The sequence below is a fragment of the Leucoraja erinacea genome, chromosome 19, assembly GCF_028641065.1.
Source record: "Leucoraja erinacea ecotype New England chromosome 19, Leri_hhj_1, whole genome shotgun sequence".
Lineage (NCBI taxonomy): Eukaryota > Metazoa > Chordata > Chondrichthyes > Rajiformes > Rajidae > Leucoraja > Leucoraja erinaceus.
The window spans coordinates 4,964,936-4,987,740 of NC_073395.1; the positions used below are offsets into that span (position 1 = coordinate 4,964,936).

At 40.0% G+C, this 22,805-nt stretch overlaps 2 protein-coding genes across 4 annotated transcripts in view; one reads left to right on the plus strand and one right to left on the minus strand.

The window, feature by feature from the left end:
• Positions 1–22,805, minus strand: part of wnt5b (wingless-type MMTV integration site family, member 5b) — a 75,535-nt gene that overhangs the window by 24,226 nt on the left and 28,504 nt on the right. The window contains exon 1 of one of the 3 annotated variants that reach the window (XM_055650134.1): positions 17,074–18,013. The exons of 1 other annotated variant lie outside the window; for it this stretch is intronic. The gene's annotated coding sequence lies outside the window, so the exon portion shown is untranslated. Of the gene's footprint in view, positions 1–5,130; positions 5,708–17,073; positions 18,014–22,805 lie in introns of those variants that run through there. One more of the 3 variants, XM_055650133.1, reaches the window with a different exon arrangement.
• On the plus strand, positions 5,766–7,973 carry LOC129706130 (F-box/LRR-repeat protein 14). The gene has a single exon (XM_055650131.1). It carries the CDS (start codon positions 5,804–5,806, stop codon positions 7,004–7,006), a length of 1,203 nt encoding a protein of 400 aa, XP_055506106.1. The 5' UTR covers positions 5,766–5,803; the 3' UTR covers positions 7,007–7,973.

Below are 22,805 nucleotides of genomic sequence, written 5' to 3' on the forward strand. Positions count from 1 at the left end.
ATTTGGAAAATCAAAACATGCAGATGCTAAAAATATGAAATAAAAGTAGTAAATGCTGGAAAGATTTAGTGGGTCAGGCAACATCTATAGAAAGAAAAATGGTTAACAGTTCGGGTCTGGATCTCTTCATCGGAACTGGCTGTTGGGAGGAAATGGGTGTGAAGAAGTAGCACTTTGATCAAGTCCTTCCCACAGCCAAATGGGAAGCGGAGGAGCATGAGGAGAGGATCTCAGTGCTTTGCTGTAGATTGGTGTGAAACTAAATGGCCAAGGCTGCCACAACCAAAATCTTGCTCAAAGTCCCCAAAGGTTAGAACCTTTTAGATCCGATTATTCAGGATGGTGAAGGAGTATTCAGGAGAGAAAATAAATGGAAAACTCAGCTCTCTTAGAGGGTTTGAGAAAACTATATTCAGCAAAACTGCTCAGCATTGTCTTCCCTTGCAGTACGTCTGGCAGAAATTGCCGTAACAAAGTGAGCCCTTGTGCACATCAGACAATGTTTAACAAAGTGGTGAGCAAGATGCAGACCATTAACCTTTGGAATGGAAGATTCCCGAGTAATATATATATATGTACCGTTTCAATATGTGTTTGTACCTAAGCCAACACTATCATCAATCTGCCATTATGGATGCTCTAACAGTAGTATAATCACTGCAATATTGAACTAACAATCCAGATGCCATTAATTCAAGGTAAGTGGAAAAAATGATTATTAAACAATAGGTACAATAGTAGGCCATTCGGCCCTTCAAGCCAGACCGCCATTCAATGTGATCATGGCTGACCATCCACAATCGGTACCCTGTTCCTGCCTTCTCCCCATATCCCCCTGACCCCACTATCTTCAAGAGCCCTATCTATCTCTCTCTTGAAAGTATCCAGAGAACCGACCTCCACCGCCCTCTGAGGCAGAAGAAAAAGTGAAAAAGTGTTTCCTCATCTCCATTCTAAATGGCTTACCCCTTATTCTTAAACTGTGGCCCCTGGTTCTGGACTCCCCCAAAATCAGGATTCAGCATGATCTGACCTAACATTTCAAGTCAATGACCTTTCTTCAGAACTCATTGATCACCTTCAGGTTTACGATTTCTTAGATTCTGTCATCCACCTTCTTGGACTAAAGTTCTAACTACCATCAACATTATGATGCCAATTGAGTGATTAAAGCACCAAGACGTGCCAGCAAAATTGAGGTTGATGCAATATGGGGAAGATAATTCTAATTGATGGAGGCCAATTTATCATCATAACCCCAGGGCAATGTTGCAACTGTCTTTCCTGATAGGGTCCCTTAGTTCAACCACTTTTGCCTAACTAATCCATAAATTTTCTTTTGCCCGAATGCCAGATGTGGAACTATTTATTTATGATAAATTTTCAGCTCTACTTATAATTCAAGCAGTAGCTGGTTTAGGCCTTTAGAAGGGTCCAACAACATCTAGGTTTATGCTTTCCTGTGGCAGGTAACATTTCTATAACATGAGTACCAGCCATCAACATTCTATAAAGACATTTTAAGGCAACTAAGGAACTATTAACTGTAACCCCACCAATGGCATTCCCAATGGAGAGCAATGTCATGTAAACACGAGGAACCGCAAATACTGGTTTACAAACAAAACACAAAGTGAGTCAGGCAGCATCTTTGGAAGACATGGATAGGTGAGGTTTTGGGTCGGAACCCTGCTTCAGAGTAACTGTAGTAGAGGGGAGAAACCTGGAAAAGAGAAAGGCAAACAAAAGTTGTATTTTTAGAAGATTTAACTGTTGGTTACATCATACCTTCTGTGCCTTCCCAATAGTCCAGCCAAAATTAGCAACATACACATTAAGGATTATTAATTAGCTTGCTCTTTCTTCCTTTCTTTCCACGCCATAGATTTGCACAGTATAACTATCAAGCCTTCCTTACTTTCCAGACAGCAGGAATAAGAGAATTGGTTAAGTGGCACATTTTATGACCACAATGCATCCCAAGACACTTTAAAGTCACTGAATTACAACAATGGCTACAATTTGAAAAGTAATGTAAATCCATCCTCGCAATGTTAGAAAAATATCAGATTGTAATGTACTCAGTCCATTTTATTAAAGGAAATGTACATAGAACATATTACATCATCAACATTTTGTAATGATACAACTGTTTCAAGTAAATGCATATAAAATTATGTGTGAATATTCTCAGTAAACTCAGTAAAGTTTAAATAACTACAAACCATAGCCATAGCCTATCATGGATCTGGCATCTGAACTATTGGAGTGATGCAAGTTTGTAAAAAAAAAAGTACAGACTAATAATACTTCAATTTCAATTCCTGATTTTTTTTTAATGAATTAACTGGTCCGATTAGTGCAATAAGAGGGCACAACTATTAGCCTATTAGACTATGGACTAGACTAGAATACGCAGGAGTGGAAAAAAAGGCAAAAGTCACTTTCCCTGGTTGGTCTTGGCACTCACCATTCCTGAGAAACACAAAAAAAAGGAGAGAAAATCAGGGCTCACTTGTGAATCTGATGTCAAGATAGCTCCTTTCACAAGCTCAATTTTCTATAGAGGTACCGTGAAGTAAAAAGGTGATTATTGCGTCCTCAAGAAACTAAATATTCCAAAAGATATCTGGAAAATATTTTATATTTGGCTAATTCCCTTTGACTGTTTTTCCAATTACTCTTCAAGACCTCTCCTCGATAAAGCAATTCAAGTCAGCGTAATGATCCCTCAACAATAGATGCCTGGTACTGAATCAAAGTGGCCAAATATCACATGAGCCGGACCAAAGAATGTAATCATACTCATGGTAGCCACATAAAATATTTTGCTGTAGAAATTACCAACAATGATTGGGAACACATGAATAATGGAACTGTAGGCCACTTGGCCCTTCAAGCCTGCACCACCATTCAATACTGTCATGGCTGAACTATTTGGCCTTTGACTTCTCCACTGTGTATAAACTGCAATTCCTTCTTTCAAATATTTACCTATCTCTGCCTTAAATACATCCAATGATCTGGCTTCTTTCACCTTCAGGGGTAAGAGAATTACAAAGATTCTGACGAAGACTGATGATTTTATATCTTCCCTATAACCAAGGGGACAATGAACATTGGAATAAACAAGAAAATGGAACATCACAACCAAGTATCATATTTACCAGCTAAGTCACAAGACAATGAGATGCAGTTATACAGCTTGTGAAGACTTGATATAAATATTTTCATATTTCTTATGGCAACTTGACTACAATCGGGGAGCCATTTTACTTTCAATATGGCCTGGGTGGATTGTGTTGCCTGTACTAACTCTAACATAATTCTAACAAATGTCTTTACACTAACATTTTTTTTCAAACAGCAAATAAAGAGTTGCTAAATAACCAAGTATTTCCAATGGAGAAGTATTTTTTAATAACAGAAAATCAATAATTCTTATTTCTATTCTCAAATGATGAGCTCCTTTTTAAAGAGTACAGAGAATTTCCTATTATTTTACAGTAACAGATAAAATGCTAAACAGTTTTGACTTTACATTTGAGAAATTTTCAATATTTCACTATTATTACAATCTTAACATCCACTTCTTCTCTGTGATACTGTGGAAATATTGTTCTTGCAATGCGTGGTAGTTGGAGCTATTGCTTATCCAGACCAACCGAGAGGGGGCAGTCTATTGTCTGTTCCCATTAAAGAGAAACAACTTCGGGAGACAGGAAGACAGAAATGATGAGGTGTGGTTTCTTCCAACAGCCAACAATGCCATATACGAACAGATGTGCCTCGCCTCCCCCCACAGCAGGGGAATTAGAGAGGGGAAGAACTCTATTCACTGCGTGAAAATAATATTCTTGCATTCAGCATTCTGAAAATCATGGGAAAGTATTATTTTTCATTTAACTCAAACCTGGAACTTTGTTCTTTTCTGCAAAGCTACTCATCGTCGTTCGGACTAAGTTACACCTATTTTAAGCAACAAAAATATCAAGATCAAGAAACTTATTTTTTGAATCCCACTATCTTCTTGACAAAAACCCTGTAGTCACAAAAACAGCCCATTCTCTGGATTCATTTACTAGGCCTTTTGCGCACAATGTGTTAGCAACTGTGTGCCACCAATTTTATTGTCACTGATGTATATGGAACTAATTGACAAGAATGTACTCGAAATGATCAGAGAACATGCATTATTCATCTTCGTGGCTGCATCATTTGTATTTAGACTAGCGCTTTGACTAAACAAAAATTCTCACTTCTCACTACTATTCCGTCCTGAGGCCAATTGGAACATGCGCCACGAGAGGCAATCTTTCACACTGGTTTCAGTCTCCTCCCCTGTTCCCTACCTTTAAAGGCCTCTTTCCACCGCTATTCTTTTAAATTAACTCTTTGATGTTAGACGATCCTCCTTGACAATCTGTTCGTCGCCACCCCAAAGTGTTTTTATTTTTTTTATTGACCAATGTTAAGGAACGGTGGCGCCGTTTTTTTCAAATGCTAAAGATGGGGCTATTGTGCGATCTGGTAGTCATGTTCAAGTACATGGTACAAGTTGAAGAGATTACATAACATTAACTGATGGAACACAAACCTCTAATACAATTAGCAGTTTAAATAGTTGGGGAAATAAAATGAACCTAAAATTTAGGGTTTAAGTATGAGTTTTGCTCTGCAAAATCCAAACAAAATTCAAACTTCATTTCCATCAGTAGTTATGCAAATCTATGCTTTTTAAAATCAGACTTCCATTTGGAAAGCGAAAGGCTGAAAATTGGTGCTAGATTAAAATGTTATATGGTCACTGCGGAAAAAAAATTGCCATTATTACAAAAATGTAGAAAAGCATAAGTATGCGGATGATTTGCAAATGCAAATTTTTTTGCAGAGTGCGAGCATGCCATTCCAACACTTAGGAATGCGCCAATTCTTTTTTTTTAATGGGTTCAAAATAATTGAATGCAAAATTTTGACTATGCACAGTCGAAATTGAATAATTTTGGGAAATTCATGTAATTAAATCCTGGTGATTTGGCAGGTGGGATTGTTCTGTGGGCAAGTAGCTAAGGAGTTAATGTAAAGTGAACCGGGTTGTAAGAACTTGGTTACCTAGGGAACTGTCCTTACCGTTCCATCCGAGCGAGACCAATGGCGAACTCAACCGCGGGGGAGTCCGAGAGCTCCACGCCACGTTCTCGCCCCCTCAAAACCTTTTTTATTCTCTCTTCTCCTCGCACCAGTACATGGCCGGGTATTAATAATCCTGACTGTGGCTAGGCGAAAACATGAGGTTTGAGTTCTGGCAGCGCGTTTCTTTTCTGTTTCTAATTTCCGGGGGACACCCCCGCAATGGAAAATGCTGCGCGCCTGCCAAGTGGAGGTTTTTGAAAAGATCAGACAAAGGCCGCAGGAAGGCCCCGGGCTGGAGAGAGAGAGCGAGGGATGCGAGCTCCGATGGAGGGCGGCGCTAATTGAAGACAAGGAGCACAAGTCTGCGAGAGGGGGGAAGATTTTGTTGGGGGTTGTTGTTTTTTTGTTGAAGTAATGCGAGGTTAAAGTCGGACGTCGGCGGCTCGAGGGCCCCCGCGTGACGGAGCGGCTTCGCGCCCAACCGCCGGCGCCGGCTGCTCGCGGCCGACTGCGCAAGCCGGGCGGGTCACGTGACGCGCGGCCCCGGATCGCGAGCTGATCGATTGGCGGAGGCGGCAGCGAGCGAGGGAGAGGGAGAGGGAGAGCGGGGAGAAAGGCGAGAGGGGGGGCCGGGGGAGGGGAGGGGTGGGGGAAAAAGCAGCGCCGCAACATGGAGACGCACATCTCGTGTCTCTTCCCCGAGATCCTAGCCATGATCTTCAGCTACCTGGACGTCCGGGACAAAGGGCGGGCGGCGCAAGTGTGCGCGGCTTGGAGGGACGCTGCCTACCACAAATCCGTCTGGAGAGGGGTCGAAGCCAAGTTGCATCTGAGGAGAGCCAACCCGTCCCTGTTCCCCAGTCTGCAGGCACGGGGTATCAGGCGGGTGCAGATCCTCAGCCTGCGCCGCAGCCTCAGCTATGTGATCCAAGGCATGCCCAACATCGAGAGCCTGAACCTCAGCGGCTGCTACAACTTGACGGACATCGGCCTGGGGCACGCTTTCGTCCAAGAGATCCCGTCCCTGAACGTGCTAAACCTGAGCCTCTGCAAACAGATCACGGACAGTAGCCTGGGGAGGATCGCACAATATCTCAAGAATCTGGAGGTGCTGGAGCTGGGCGGCTGCAGCAATATCACCAACACAGGCCTTCTGTTGATTGCCTGGGGCTTGCACAGACTAAAGAGCCTGAATCTGAGGAGTTGCCGGCATGTTTCGGATGTAGGGATCGGCCATTTGGCAGGCATGACTAGAAGCGCTGCGGAAGGCTGCTTAAACCTGGAATATCTGACTTTACAAGACTGCCAGAAACTATCCGATCTCTCCTTAAAACACATCTCCAAAGGCCTGACCAAACTCAAGGTGCTCAACTTGAGTTTCTGCGGTGGGATTTCAGACGCGGGTATGCTGCATCTTTCACACATGACGAGTTTGTGGAGTCTCAACCTAAGGTCCTGTGACAACATCAGCGACACCGGCATCATGCATTTGGCCATGGGTAGCTTGAGACTGAGTGGGTTGGACGTTTCCTTCTGCGATAAGATAGGCGACCAGAGCCTGGCTTATATCGCGCAAGGCTTATATCAACTCAAATCGCTTTCCCTTTGCTCCTGCCACATAAGTGATGACGGCATCAACAAAATGGCCCGGCAGATGCACGAATTAAGGACCCTAAATATCGGCCAGTGTGTGCGGATTACAGACAAAGGACTGGAGCTCATAGCTGACCATTTGACCCAGCTGACTGGCATTGATCTCTATGGCTGCACAAAAATCACCAAAAGGGGTTTGGAAAGAATTACGCAATTGCCCTGCCTTAAAGTTCTTAACTTGGGACTCTGGCAGATGACTGAAAGTGAAAAAGTGAGGTGAACATTTTTTTTCCTTAAAAATGCTTAATAATTATCGCCATTGCTGTCAAAACAAGAGTATTGGGTTTTTTTCTCTCCAAAAAATTGACTCAAAAACGACAAAACAAAAAAAGGTGATTGTTCTGTTGTAACTTGCAAGACATTCTTTCCACACTGTGCTATCAAATAAGTTGCAGTATTCCCATCCTTCAACATAGTTTTCATAACGAAGTAATTCTGACACTGGTTACATTTGTTTATGGAAACTGGTTCATACTTTTTTTGTTTTGTAGATGGTATGCATATTGCTGATAGACACATTCAAGGCTACCTCGTTTTTTTTTGTGCCCTGAAATTGAGGAGTTTAACAGTAAAATATGCCTAGGCAAACGTTGCCCCTCCTCGCTGGTTGGTTTTACTACCCTTTTTGGATTTGAACAAAACAAAAGATATTCGATGAAAATAAGTTGGCCGGCAACATTTTTACAAGAAATTTCTGAAGCACACGAGGCTGGTTTTTGCAGTCTTGGCTGCACCCAAGTCAGAATCGCGAACTATAGTTTTATGCAAAGGAAAAGGACTGAATTTGGATTCTAGACGCCTTGATCTGGCAGCTGTGCTGGCTTATTTTTTGATCGACATTCTGCGCCAGTTGTGGGGGGGGGGGGGGCTTTTTTCCCCCCCTTTTGTGAAATTATGAAAGCCTAGTCTACCTTAAATAGGGGGGGAGCTCGTCATGAGAAAAACGCATCAATTCCCGAGGACTGATTTGCCTGTAAAAAGGGCCATGATGCAGAGACAGGTAGTTGCTGAAGGAAAAAGAGAGGAAAACAAAAATATCCTGCTGATCAACCTATATTTGAATTGTACTGTATGTGAATTTGTAAATGATACTTAAACGTTTTATATTCTTACAGTAAACGTTAAAAGCTGATATTTATATAATAAAGACGGGAAAATATGAAGTATGTTTTGGAAAAAAAAGACAAGTGTCAGTGCCCCCATTGTGTGTATGTGTGATCATTTTGAAAAAGTACGGTGGTGGAAGTGGGCCAATGGCGCCTTGTCAGTGACGAGGGCAGCTTTGTGGAGCGCAGCACCGGCCAGGTTTCCTCTTCACCCGGATGGTCTTGCTCTCTCTCGCTCTCTACATTGACGGCACCGTGTGCTGCGACTTTCTGGCGCATTTTACTGAAGGGGAGGGGGAGGAGGAAGCAGCAGCAGGGAAGTTGTCGGGCAGGGCGAGCCCGGTGCTGGCGCTGCATTGTTGAGTAAAGTTAAGAAGCCACAGCGCTGGTCTTTTCTACCGGCCCACTCATGCATACCAAATAGCTCAGTGTGCGGCTCCCCCGGGATCCGCGGCCTCCCTGCCCATGCTGGAGTTTTTGGGTTTTTTTTTTAGAGCATTCCTGTCCATTTCTGAATGCGCTTCGAATCAGTTTCTCAAGCAGAAGGGAGCAAGGTTGCTCCTAGATTGACTGGGCCATACTTTTAAGAAAATTAAATTGGTTTGGGGAGTAAGTTTTCCAAGTTGCTGTGGGTACATGGCATTTCAACATCGTTTCTTTTGTTTTTAAGTGATAATTTGAATTATTGAGGTTCACTTATTCTTTTATCATTTTAAAATAGGGTATTTTGCTGGATTTTAATAAATCACAGCATTCTATTTCTAAGAACATATATTGGTACATTAAAAAAAAACTTGTTAACTCGGTCAAATCTGCCTTTTGAAAATGAAAAACTTTAGCGAAGTTCCTCCCACAAATCCTTGCCCGCCCCCAAAGTCTGGAATTTTTCAGCCACCATTTTAATAAATACTCCTGAATTTAGTTTTCTTTGAGATTTGCAATGGCTGTAAAATGCCAGGGGTACATTTATGGTATAACCCAAAACATCAGGTAACAATGTATTTGTGGTTTAATAGGCTGTTTATAACCTGTCTTACCATAATCTATCATGGTCTGAGTTTTATCATAAAAAATGGCAATTCAATTGGAACATGCAGGTTATTTTCATGTGTATAATATTTGACCAAGACTCACCATAAAAACTTTAATATTATAGTTTAAACAAAACCTTTTCAAAAATAGGTCAATATGAATTATGTGAAAGATTAATAAATATTTGAGATTAAAAAATTGAGAACAAATTATAAAAGGGACAATTAGTACTCTAATACAACATTTCCATTGAACTGCAAAGTAAAAGTAACTAAGCCACGGTCACCTTTTGGTGGGCTATGTCACAATCTGCTTTACAGGATATTATCACATCTTTATTTGAACATTAAGCTACAAGAATTGAAAAAGGAAGACTATATAGTTTTTGATGACTAACTGCACTTAGATCTCAAAATGAACCATTATTTTCATTTGTTTAATAGTAATTTAATATCTGACACAATTTGGACTCCAACTGGCTAGTTAATGGTCTTGAGGGAAGTAAATGTGTAATTCTTATCCATTTGGGTCTCTACATCAGGAGACTCAAAAATGTCATCATGAGAATGGCAAACAAATTTTAGCCAACTGATTCACTTGGGAATTTTAGAAAATGTACCTCGTTCAAATCTTCAATCACCTATAATTCATGCACTTGTGAAATTAGATTTGAATTACTTCTGTTTTTCAGGATGAGGATAATTACAGTAAACATTACAAAATATCTTTTAACTAGAAAGAAAAGATAGAAAATAGGTGCAGGAGTAGGCCATTCGGCCCTTCGAGCCTGCACCGCCATTTAATATGATCATGGCTGATCATCCAACTCAGTATCTCGCTGCCTTCTCCTGATCCCGCAAGCCACAAGGGAAAATAGCCAACATTTCTGTGCCTAGTGCTGACCTTCAGCTAATAGCAGACAGGGGATTGAGTCCTTACAAGGATACTAAATAGATTACATTTACTTATTTTGGCCATGATGCTGTTGCCTTATACCAAACTAGATCATGCAATCAATCCATTGCTAACAATTAATTCTGTTAAACAGCCATTTCATACTAACGTTTTCAGTGTTTTAAACATGTCCATTAACACCAAAAATGTGGCATGGCAATTCACAACCACTACAGATTATTATTGTAAATGAAAGAGCAACATGGCAAGTTAGTTGGCAGTGAGCGGATTGTGGTCTTCGAGTCATACAGCACGGAAACGAGCTCTTCAGCCCAACCTGTCTTTGGTGACCAAGATGCCCCATCTATCTATTTACTGCCACCCACAAGCTGCCTTAGGTTGAACTTCATCAGACAAAGGTGGATCCAGAGTTAGAGAAAAATACAAGATGTGAAATCACTCCTTAATTACGGAAGACTGCGGAATAGCTTGGTGATTCACACCTAATGGCAATCTATCCTGAGTGATGGGGCTATAGGCTACCCATGAGAAATTTAAAACAATTCAATGTAGATTCTGATAATTGAGATGTAACATTGTCAATCATGGCAGATTAACAGGTTTCTGTACATTGTAACAACTGCAAAAATACCTCATTTTAACATGATAATATTAAAGAACAGAAGTACCATATCAGTATTGTGAGGAGATCCAAATCACAAAATTAAACTACGCACAACTTGATTTTAATTGTTAATTTATTTCAATGGTATTCCATGATACTGAATAATCTTGTCATAGTATTGTGTACCTGGTCACAGTGGCACTGTTTGTGAAAACTGTGATACATTAGTGGAGACATTACACCTATTACATTACAGAATGGTTATATCACAAAGGAAGTTATTTGACCTGGAACAGACACGTGCTCCAGTTCCACATTACACCAATCTACTTGGACCCAGTTCCCCACCCTCACCTCATTGCTTTGCAAGTTCTTTCTTTTCAGATACTGATCCAGCTTCCACTGAAGGCTAAAACTTAATATGCCTTCATCAGTAATGCTGTTGTTCACAGTATTGGCAACCTGAGTTTTATCCAAATCATATATACATATGATATATATAGTGGAATTGAATTGATGAGGTTGTCATAGGAAATGGAGAAATTAGTTACTTTTACAAATATACCATATTATTTTGCAGGGTATGAGGACAATTACTTGTAATGCAAAAAATCAACATGCGGTTCTATATGCCCGTTTAAAATGTTGCATTGTTCAGTGAAACTATTTGGGCCATGGAAGAAATGGTTAACCACAAAATCCATCCTGCATTGTAACTTTTCCAGATTTCAAAATTGATAATTAAATCAAGTGAATTATTTTTAATATTAAGACTAATTATAATCAATTGCCACCAGATGCCTTTAGAGTAATTTGAAAACCGAATGGTTGAAATTGGGGAAATTGTTATTATTTTGTTTATAGAAATAACCTTTACTAAAACTGCTGAAGAGCCAACATTAAAATATATATATATATATATACACACACACACACATATATATACACACACACACATACATATACACACACACACACATATATTTATATATTTATATATATATATATATATAAAGAGTGCACCATTCTTCAATACAAAGAAATGTTGCTGATTCCAATATTAAATAGGCTGGGTTTTCGATTGTTTTCATGTCTGCTCTAATTAGAGAGATTGGTAGCCAGGTAGTAGGCTTAAAAAAAAAGTCCAATCACCTTTATAAGAGAATAAATGCTCACTGTTCATGACAAATATTGCTAACCAGAACTGTTGGATATCCTTGGTACACAAAAAGCTGGAGAAATTCAGCGGGTGCAGTCTGGGTGGATATCCTTGTTTGATTCAAAATATAGGTCATATCATTTAAAGGAATATTTTCATTAGGTTGATTGTTAAGGTAGAATATGCATAGTTAATATATAGTTTAAATATTCTTGCATATGATACAATATCCGAGAGGATGAACATCTGAGAGTGCTCTGTAGGTTAACATTTCTGGTCATCAGAATACAAAGGTATCATCCCAAAACGTTATGTCCTTTTCACCCTGCTGATCAACAGTGTACAGGATTTGGTTTTTATTTTCCTTTGCTGAAAAGAATTTTGAACCTGTAGATCTGAAAACCAAAAGGACTGATCTTTAAACATAATCAGACTTGAACATACAGTGGGTATTCCCTTGTAAACTGCAATGCAGGCAAGGCAGAATGTGGTGTTCTAATCACACTGATGTGAAATCCTCAAGACAAGGAAGTAAAGATTGAGTAATTCTTTGCAGGGAAGGTCAGCTCATAGGCGACAGCACCAAGGCCCCCATTTGACAATAAAATGCGAAATTGAAGAATGATGATTGACAAAACCAGTTTTAAATGTGGCAAGGAGAAAGAAATGGGGAAATACTTTTTTACCAGCATCTCTTTTCAGATTTGTCAATGTTGTTAATACAGGCAACTCCTGCATCCTCCGTTCCCGTCTGAAGAAGGGTCTCGACCTGAAACATCACCCACTCCTCCTCTCCAGAGATACTGCCTGTCCCGCTGGGTTACCCCAGCATTTTGTGTCTATCCCGCATTACAGAAATTTGTCCTGACAATATTCACAAGTCACTTGCCAAAAATTTGAGATGAAATAAAATTGGCTCTCATGGAAAAAATGTAAATAAATCAACACAAAATTTATCTTCCACATTTCTTCTCAAATTCCTTAACGCAGGGACAGATGATACAGGTTTGCATTACAGCAGATTTGTAGTCCTCCCACCCTCCCATCCGCCCGCCCTCGGGCTCCTCCTCCCCTTTTCCTTCCTTCTCCCCCCCACCCCCCATCAGTCTGAGGAAGGGTTTCGGCCCGAAACGTCGCCTATTTCCTTCCCTCCATAGATGCTGCTGCATCCGCTGAGTTTCTCCAGCAATTTTGTGTACCGCTGTAGTACATCTGATGTTCTAGAAATACACCACCCCCTCTCCTGTAACCCGAGGGGCACATATATTTTGTTCATACAGGAACTTCAGGAATAGTTCGCTAGTATGTCCAGTAGTTCAAGTGGATGTAATTAGTATGAATGGATCAAAGAACAAATGTATAAATTAGTATAATTGTCAGGCTGTTGAATTATGAACACCAGTTAAACCTCCCCCTTCTTTATAATATTGGGCTATAATTTAATAATAAAGATGGTCATAATATTCTATGGATACAGGTTCATTTGTAACAAATTATTCCATGCTGAATGGTTATTTCATGATCTGGGAATCAAAGTACAGAGCTAACATCACAGATCACGCATACTAAGTAGGGTGTGCCTATCATAAAATATAGATCAAAGAGACATTTTTAGTAATTGTGATGTTACCAACGTAAGTCAGTAACTTGATAACCCCAAGAATATCAGGAAAGCTTTGGAGAGAAAATGTGTAACTGAGTAAGTGGGAAGTACACAAGCAAGTTGTCAAGTGACATCAGAGGATAGTTACTTGAGTGATTCAGAAATAATTTGAGCAAGAAAAATAAATGCGACTTTAAGGAAAATATAATTCTTGTTTATTTTAAGTCGGGCAAATAAAATGCTGTAAGATCCTCATCAACGAGGAATTGCCCAATTTCTGGAGTCAATCGATTTGTGGCATGTTATATCTGATGTGACATTTTTTGCAAATTACAGTAAATATGGAGCAAATGTGAGAGAGAAACTCGAGTTGTATAGCATAAACTATTTGGCATTGGACAGAGGTAGACAAAAGCTATTGATTTTGATCAACACCACAAACTTAATTCTCCTGCTACTGAATTCCCTGCTGCAGACCATCCATTTTACTGTCAGATCTGACCAGACATGTTTAGAGCCTTGGTGTCACAACTGACCAAGTGGTGACCCATCTATTTCTACATCTGCAACATTAGAGGACTTCAACCCTGTTCTAGGTCATTGGCTACTAAACTCTCATATCAAAGCAGTTGTACCTCGAAGTGAGTATTTTGCACATTGTGCTGACTTTCCCCATTCTATTTTATTTTTGAAATTATATAAAGCTTTGCTACTTATATTCTAATTCCCACCAATAACTCTCTACTCAAGAACTTTGTACGAGTAGCCTCGGTTTGGTCCTGGGTTAGGCAACACTTAATATTACATTTTTGCATTAGGACAATGTTTTAAAATCTTTTAATAGCCTTGCCACACCTTATGATATTTCCTGCAATCTCCTTCAGTCCTATGACCCTTGGAGAAATCTGTTTATTCAATTCTGGCCTCTTGATCATGCCCAAATTAAATCACATACCAGCTACCAAGGTCTGGAAATCCGACCACTAACCTTTCTAACACGCTTCTTTGAGATACTATTTGCAATAAGCTCCTATGACCAAGCATTTGGCTAACTACGCAGTAACTTGTGGCTTTGCATCAACTTTTATCTGAGATGTTCTGTGAATTGGATTGGAACGTGTTGCTTTATTAGAAGTGCCGTACAAAGTTATTTTTGAATAGGAACTAAGGTTACAGTAAAATCAAATCTCAGAAATTTTATAATCTTGAGCTAATCATGGGGAACAAATGAGAAACCTTCTCATACTGAAATCTTGCAGGTTTATTTGTTGATGTTCCTCATTGTTTCCATTTTTTAATGCATATTACTGATACAAGTACACCTGCAGTACCAGCAGCATTTACATTATATATATATATCCCTTTTGTGTAAAGCTATAACTCAATGTTATCACATGGTTGTTAAAGAATTGAAGGAATGGCGAGTGATTTAAATCTCTCCTCTTGTAAAGAATTCTCCTTTGGTGAAGACTGCTTCCACAGTGACGGGTAACAATGTGCTTGGGTCAGTGAGTTATTTGATCATGCATGACAGCTAAGTATCATGCATGGACCTAATGTCAGCATGTGCACTTTCCAACAAGGATCACTGGAGGGAGATGATGAACAGAACACTTGATTGCACTTTACTACCACTGTCTCTCCAAAAGCCCCAGAAGGCTGCGAAAAATATAGCATCTCATTTCCAATTAATTTAACAGACTGGGAATCAAACCTGGTTATTTCTGGTTAGCATGGTCACTGGACAGGTGGTGCATTTATCCCATCAGGAAAATTGTTTCCGACTTGTGTGTGAACAAAGACATGGTATCTTTATTCTGAAAGAATGTGTGTCTTTTAAGGATGAGAGGGTATCTTATTGAAACATATAAGATTATTAAAGGTTTGGACACGCTAGAGGCAAGAAACATGTTCACGATGTTGAGAGAGTCCAGAACCAGGGGCCACAGTTTAAGAATAAGGGGTAAGCCATTTAGAATGGAGATGAGGAAAAACTTTTTCACACAGAGAGCTCTGAGTCTGTGGAGGCCAGTTCTCTGGATATTTTCAAGAGACCGTTACATAGAAAGATAGTGGAGTCAAGGGATATGGGGCGAAGGCAGGAACGGGGAACTGACTGTGGATGATCACATTGAATGGCGGTGCTGGCTCGAAGGGCCGAATGGCCTACTCCTGCACCGATTGTCTATTGTTTAGGAGAAACAACTCATCTTTGATAGTATAATCACAGCAGATTATGGTCCCATTTAAAGATGGATGACTGATGTGTGAAATTCCATTTATATTTCTTAAGCAGATACAATCCATATTACTCGTATTCAGACACGAAATGCTGGAGTAACTCAGCGAGTCAGGCAGGATTTCTCGAGATCATGGATTGCCTTTAGATTTTACCATGTTCTCACAAGATGCTGCCTGACCCGCTGAGTCATTCCAGCATTGTGATCGGAACCACTTCATGCAGATACAGATTAAATATGACGATTCTGTTCATGCTCTAGATTAGTTTGTGCTGCACAACAGTTTTGTCAGCCACATCATTCCTCTGTAGAGTTAATACTGCAATTTGAAAGGAAGCAGTCAAAAATGGCTATAGTAGCAGGAATCTGTGGAGAAATCTGTAGGGCTCCGTACAGTTTCTGCAGACATTCCCAAACTGGGCATGACAAAGGGTTTAACCCTCAAGAGGAAGGTGGGGGGAAATGCATGGATCCAATTAAAGACAGCACTGCTTTTGACAACCACAAATCATAATGATTTATGCTGCTAAATGTAGGTTGGATTTTTCCATGAATCTATATTAATAGAGCACTGGAAACCTATTTGATTTAAATGGCTCTTTTTTGAAAATCAAAAGCATTGAAGACTGAAGATATGCACAAAGAGAGAGTAACTCAGCGGGTCAGACAACATCTCTGTAGAAAAGGAATGGGTGAATTTCAGAAAGAAGGGTCTCGACCCAAAACGTCACCCATTCCGTATTGTTAGAGGTGCTGTCTGACCCACCGCGTTACTCCAGCCTTTTGTGTCAGTTCAGTTAAAACCAGCATCTGCAGTTCCTTCCTACACATTGAAGACTGAACTGCACAAGGTAAGATAAACTACAATGAGAGAACTTTCATTGGTGATTGGAGTCTAGATTACACCCATCCTCTTCTGCCATTCTCTACTTTTCACATGAGGATTGGGAATAGTGCTGAATTCTATTCTTGATATTTGACAGCTGGGAGTGTCAAGTAACCAGCAACGTATCTAGACATACAGAACAAGTCAGGCCTGAAGGGAACAAAGTGAGACATATGGAGAGGGAGGATCATATACAAGGGTAAGAGAGGTAGTCAGACAGAACCATCCGTGGCACTTCATATAAAAGACATGATACGTAATTAGGTCTAAAAAAAGATATAGTGAGATAAAATTAGATTCTTGGAAATTATCCATCTTCTTATTAATGAGGGAAATGAAAGGGTTCAAACCTGACCTTGTATTAACAGCAGCCAGTGTAATGCTTAAACTTCAAGACCTGAATGTTAGATTAAAGTCTGCGTAGTCATGCTTTCCACACTGCACGAGAAGTAAACACCACTCTGGTATTATGCTGAACATGCAGAATTATTAAGAAGGGAAAGGCTAATTGTTCTATCAAGTCTACACAAATTAATGGCCACAGAACCCTCAAGACGACATGCCTCTTCCCTCTTCCTACAGCCCTCCCTCCCCCCACCCCGGGTTCACTTCTAAAACACACATGATTTTTAATACATTTTAAAGTTTCAGGATCAATGAGGGAAAGTTTGCTGAAAAAAAAAAAGTACTCTTTAATCCACTCAAGTGATTGAAATCAAATGGTGCCTATAAAAACTCTTACCTTCTGAGGGTCGAATCTCTGCTCCAGTCAGGAACCGGGCCAGGTTCCTCTTGAAGACGAGCAAGATGTGGTTACTAATCACAGCAGACAACGTATTCCAGTAACTCTTAATTCTTTAGAAAATACTTCCATGCGTTGTCTAACATCAAGTCTATACTTATTCATACTTGGTTTGAACCACCTTCTACTCCTTCCCTGTCTGTTAAACTGGAATAAATGTGAAACTAGGAACTATCCAGCCCTTTAATTATTTTATGGACTCTTGTGGATTTTTTTTAAATCTTTGCACTCAGAAGTAAATAAGACAAGGTCCTTGATCATATCTGAGAATTGCAGTAAACCATGAATCACTCTAATGGTTCTCCATTAGACTTTTCCCCCTCTGTCAGTCTCCACGTGGGGAAGCCAATTGGACACTGAGCCACATTGGAGTCAAAATTCAATCCTTCTGTTCATACTGAGGACCTATTAAATAAATCCATTGCTTTGTTCATCATGACTACCTTTTCTCTACATCGTCCTTGAAGCATTAGGAACTTGTGCTCAATAAAACCAAGATCTATACCTCTCCCAGCCTCGTAATAATGTTCCCTGGATATATGCATATGCTATGTTGATGCTACATGTTTCGTCCATTGATCCAAAATAAACACCTTATTTTGTTCTATGTTGATAAAACGATTATTCACAGCAATACTATTATGGTGAAGTAGCATTTGAGTTAATCCTATTTGACCTCTGTAGCTTTTGACATGGTTGGTAAAAAAAATGTCCTTTCTGTAAAGTTCTTGCCAGTAAACCAGAATGGAGTTGCACAATTGTTGAGTGGTCTTGAGAATGAATTTCACAAAGGGAAAAGGGAATAGAAGAAACATCAAGGTGATTAAAATATTGCAAGTCTTAATTATCTTTGGCAGTTAAACACTGGACCAAAACAAAACAAAAAAAAACGGTATTTCAGTCACTGCCAAGTTGCTGTAATCTGATCGTTGGGTGGTAGATACAGAGTTCTATTCCCTAATACTTTCGATTCACTTTGGAGCTCTAATATAACTGACAAAAAATACAACCAGTTTATTTTTCCCTGTGATGTAGGTATTTTTGCAGAAGGAGAGATTGAACAGACTGGGCATATACGGTCTCAAGTTTAGAAGAATGAATGGTGATCTCATTCAAACATAGACAATTCTTACGGGATTTGATATTGATATCATGGAGACAAGAGAGTACAAATGATGAAATCTTGTGCAAAACAAAGTGCTGCAGGAACTCAGTGGGTCAGATAGCATCTTTGGAAGGAATGGATGAGGCAACTGTTTAGGTTGGGAACCCCTCTTTAGACGCAGAAGGGTCTGAAAAATTCTCCGAAGACCCTGAAAGATAATCTGTCCATTCCTTCCAAAGATGCTGCCTGACCCACTGAGTTCCTGCAGCACTATGTTTTGACCTGAAATAGATGTTTCCCCTGACTGGGACGCCAGGAATAGGGATCACATTCCTAAAGCAACGGCTTAATCATTCAGGATCAAGTGGACAAGAAATTCCTTCCCAGATGCCAGTGAATCTTTGGAATTCTTTGCCCAAGAGAGTTGTGGAGGCTCAGTCAGTGAATATATTCAAGGCATAGATAAGTAGCTTTTTAGTTATTAAGGGAATTCAGTAATATAAAATTATTGCAGGAAAGTAACGTTGAGTCAAAAGGTCTGAATTTAATCAAATGAAGAGCAAATATTAAGGACTGAATTCCTACAATTGCTTCTATTTCTTTTAATGATCCACAAGTAATGGTAACTGATCTAAAATACAGTACATCCTTCATCTACATAGACAAGGAATTGTACCAGCAGCATTTCTCCAGATTCTACAAGGATTTTATCCCATCATAGATGAATGACTTGTACTGAACCCCTATAAAAGTACTAGTCTAAAATTGTCCATAATCATTAAAAATCAGATGGTTATACTTTTCTTGAGAAGTTCTTATTGCCCACAAAATATCATGCAATACATATCATAGAAACATAGAAACATAGAAACATAGAAATTAGGTGCAGGAGTAGGCCATTCGGCCCTTCGAGCCTGCACCGCCATTCAATATGATCATGGCTGATCATCCAACTCAGTATCCCGTACCTGCCTTCTCTCCATACCCCCTGATCCCCTTAGCCACAAGGGCCACATCTAACTCCCTCTTAAATATAGCCAATGAACTGGCCTCAACTACCCTCTGTGGCAGAGAGTTCCAGAGATTCACCACTCTCTGTGTGAAAAAAAGTTCTTCTCATCTCGGTTTTAAAGGATTTCCCCCTTATCCTTAAGCTGTGACCCCTTGTCCTGGACTTCCCTAACATCGGGAACAATCTTCCTGCATCTAGCCTGTCCAACCCCTTAAGAATTTTGTAAGTTTCTATAAGATCCCCTCTCAATCTTCTAAATTCTAGAGAGTATAAACCAAGTCTATCCAGTCTTTCTTCATAAGACAGTCCTGACATCCCAGGAATCAGTCTGGTGAACCGTCTCTGCACTCCCTCTATGGCAATAATGTCCTTCCTCAGATTTGGAGACCAAAACTGTACGCAATACTCCAGGTGTGGTCTCACCAAGACCCTGTACAACTGCAGTAGAACCTCTCTGCTCCTATACTCAAATCCTTTTGCAATGAAAGCTAACATACCATTCGCTTTCTTTACTGCCTGTTGCACCTGCATGCCTACCTTCAATGACTGGTGTACCATGACACCCAGGTCTCGCTGCATCTCCCCCTTTCCCAATCGGCCACCATTTAGATAATATCATTTTGTGGCCAAAGTTGTTCAGAGTTTTGTTGTATATTCTCTAACAAATTTGCTGTTATTTCACCTAAACTTGCACCCCTTCATTTGCCCCTTTGGCTGTTTATCCACCAGGAAGTAGCTGACTGCTGCTTTCTCTCTTTTTTACATTTATTTGTGATTTGATGTTTGTTATTTGTACAGGCCTATGACGGTAGATGCCATAGCAGGCACTGTAAATTATCAGGCATAAGGCAGTTACTTATATTGTCCGAATGCAAACTGTACTGTAATTTGGTAGGAATCAATCCGCAAACTGTTCCCAAACTCACACCAGGCTTCATGTTTAATAGATGCGAAGGTTATTTTACATAAAGTGACTGAATATCCATACCCATTCCTAATGCATATCATTAATTTGAAATCCTTTTGGAGAAAATGTTAAATTGCCTCAAGTAATCTCATATTTCTGTGGAAGCCGACTTCAAAAACCAAGGTTGGGCTGGTGTCACTTCCCACCTCCCTACTTACCTGTGGCAGCTCTCATCCCTCTCCTCCCTCCCACCCGACTTCAAGAGAAAATGACATGTAAAATTCTGGTGTGGATAAATGTCACCTCTGGGAACTCACCGTTCCAACACATACTTAAGGGCTTGTCCCACCTGGGAATCCCAAAATCCTGGGGAGCCGCGCGCTATCGCGCATCACTGCCTACGCCACCACGTCTCGCCACGCGCCAGGTACAGGTAAATGCACGGCATGCGTGCGTCATGACGCTTAAATGTCAAGTAAATGACACGCAAATATCGCCCAAGTGGGACAGGCCCTTTAGCAAAATATTATTAACAAGCTGATCCCGTTTCATGGGCAAGGTCAACTACCTCTGCTGGCAGATGCACAATCTACCTTCTTTCCACCCAAAAAGCAGTTTACAAAAGTATTTTATTGCCAGACTCTTCGTGTTGCACAATTAACGAACCCGCAGAGAAAAGTAAGAAATGAAAATGTAAACAGGATAAAATAGGGGTTCAGAATTTGTAAGGTATTGTCACTGCTGTCAGAATTAGTATCTAATCAGTAATTCTAGCGGATTAAAGGGAGATGGTTAATTGGGATATATGCAAAGATGTAAGAACATGGGATGGCAAGTGCCCATCTGAAACATATAAGATTATTAAGGGTTTGGACACGCTGGAGACAGGAAACATGTTCCCGATGTTAGGGGGTTCAGAACCAGGGGCCACAGTTTAAGAATAAGGAGTAAGCCATTTGTGATGGAGATAAAGAAAAACTTTTTCACACAGAGGGTTGTGAGTCTGTGGAATTCTCTGCCTAAGAAGGCGGTGGAGGCCGGTTCTCTGGATGCTTTCAAGGGAGAGTTGGATAGAGCTCTTAAAGATAGCGGAGTCAGGGGATATGGGGAAAAGGCAGGAATAGGGTACTGATTGTGGATGATCAGCCATGATCACATTGAATGGCGGTGCTGACTCGAAGGGCCGAATGGCCTACTCCTGCACCTATTGTCTATAATGGCTTTTAAACCAGGAGGAGATAATTATTTAAAATGAAGAAAATCAAAGGCAAGAAATTAGGACCATAAGAATTTTTAGACCAAAAGAAATAGGAACAGAATGAAGCCATTTAGCCCATCAAGTCCACTCCACCATTCAATCATTCCCCCACCCCTCCCCACCAACAACAACTCCTACAACATGCTACTTCAGAGTATTCAGGACGATGAAATATGGTCTTTGTTACAAAGCTAATTTTACTCCAAAGTGGGATTTATAAAACAATTAATTAGGTCAACCAGGGTTCATTTTGTGATTCATCGTAATAGCAGATTTTAATTCATTAGTGATTCATCTCCCACCTCAAAAGCTGAACATTGTCAATATATTAAGTCTGGATAAAGCTCCAATGTGAATAGTTAAATAAGCACAAAGTCTCCACCAAATAAAATCATTTCATCTGGTTTGCCCACTATGTCATTCTTTGAACATGGCATGCTCCTGTTGGAATTAGATGTTCTTTCAATTTGGGATTGCTGTAGTTTGGGTGGCTTTGGTTATGGTTTGCTCTTCTGCTGATGTTTGCATTGGAATTGTCCACTAATCTGCTCTATCGTGTGATTTATAGGCTATGGATTGCTTTGGTTGTGACACCGTACTGTACAACTCAAATCTCAATTCTCTTTACAAATGGTGGCTCAACTACCTTTCTCTAAGAATTCCAATTTGAGCACATGATCTTCAGAGTTTATTTGCAAAGAGATTTGTTCACCGTTTCAATTTTACTAGCCACCAATCCTTTTCCCAACTGCATGAATTAATTCTGACAATTCCTTATTTTCTCTTTTTTTCATATTTGGTAATATTATTTAGAGTCAGTTTCTTCATAACTCAATGAGTCTGAAGAAGAGTCCCAACTTGAATCATTTGCCTATCCATGTTCTCCAGAGATGTTGCCTGACTTTTTTTTTTTCAATTCCGTATTCTCTTGTGCATGCTTTTTTACTCTCATTACTACAAGTTGGCAAACAGTACTAGTTGGTTTGTTCCCTGAAGTCTCTGATTCAGAAGGGTTTTGTGCCTGTAGTATTAAGTGTCCCTTGCCTTTTCTATAGTGGTTTAAATTTTGGAACGCTATTGACAGAACTGAACTCATTGCTGCAACTGCCTTTTGAAAACCCAGGAGTTGAACAGTAGACTGCTGTCTAATAACTTTGTTTTGGATGTCAGGCTTGTAGATGGGCTTGCATCTTAATGATTCTTTCCCATATAACAACAAAATCTGCAGTTTAATTGCAAAGATATTTCGAGAAAAGAAGACGGGCTAATTTCTTCTGAACAGATAGTTTGCTTCTCTTGGCATTTAACAATCTAAATAAATGTTTCCGCATAGCTAGAAGGTTTGCGTGCTTAGCAAATGTTGACGTGCTCTTGTTCAGTGGTTAACCAT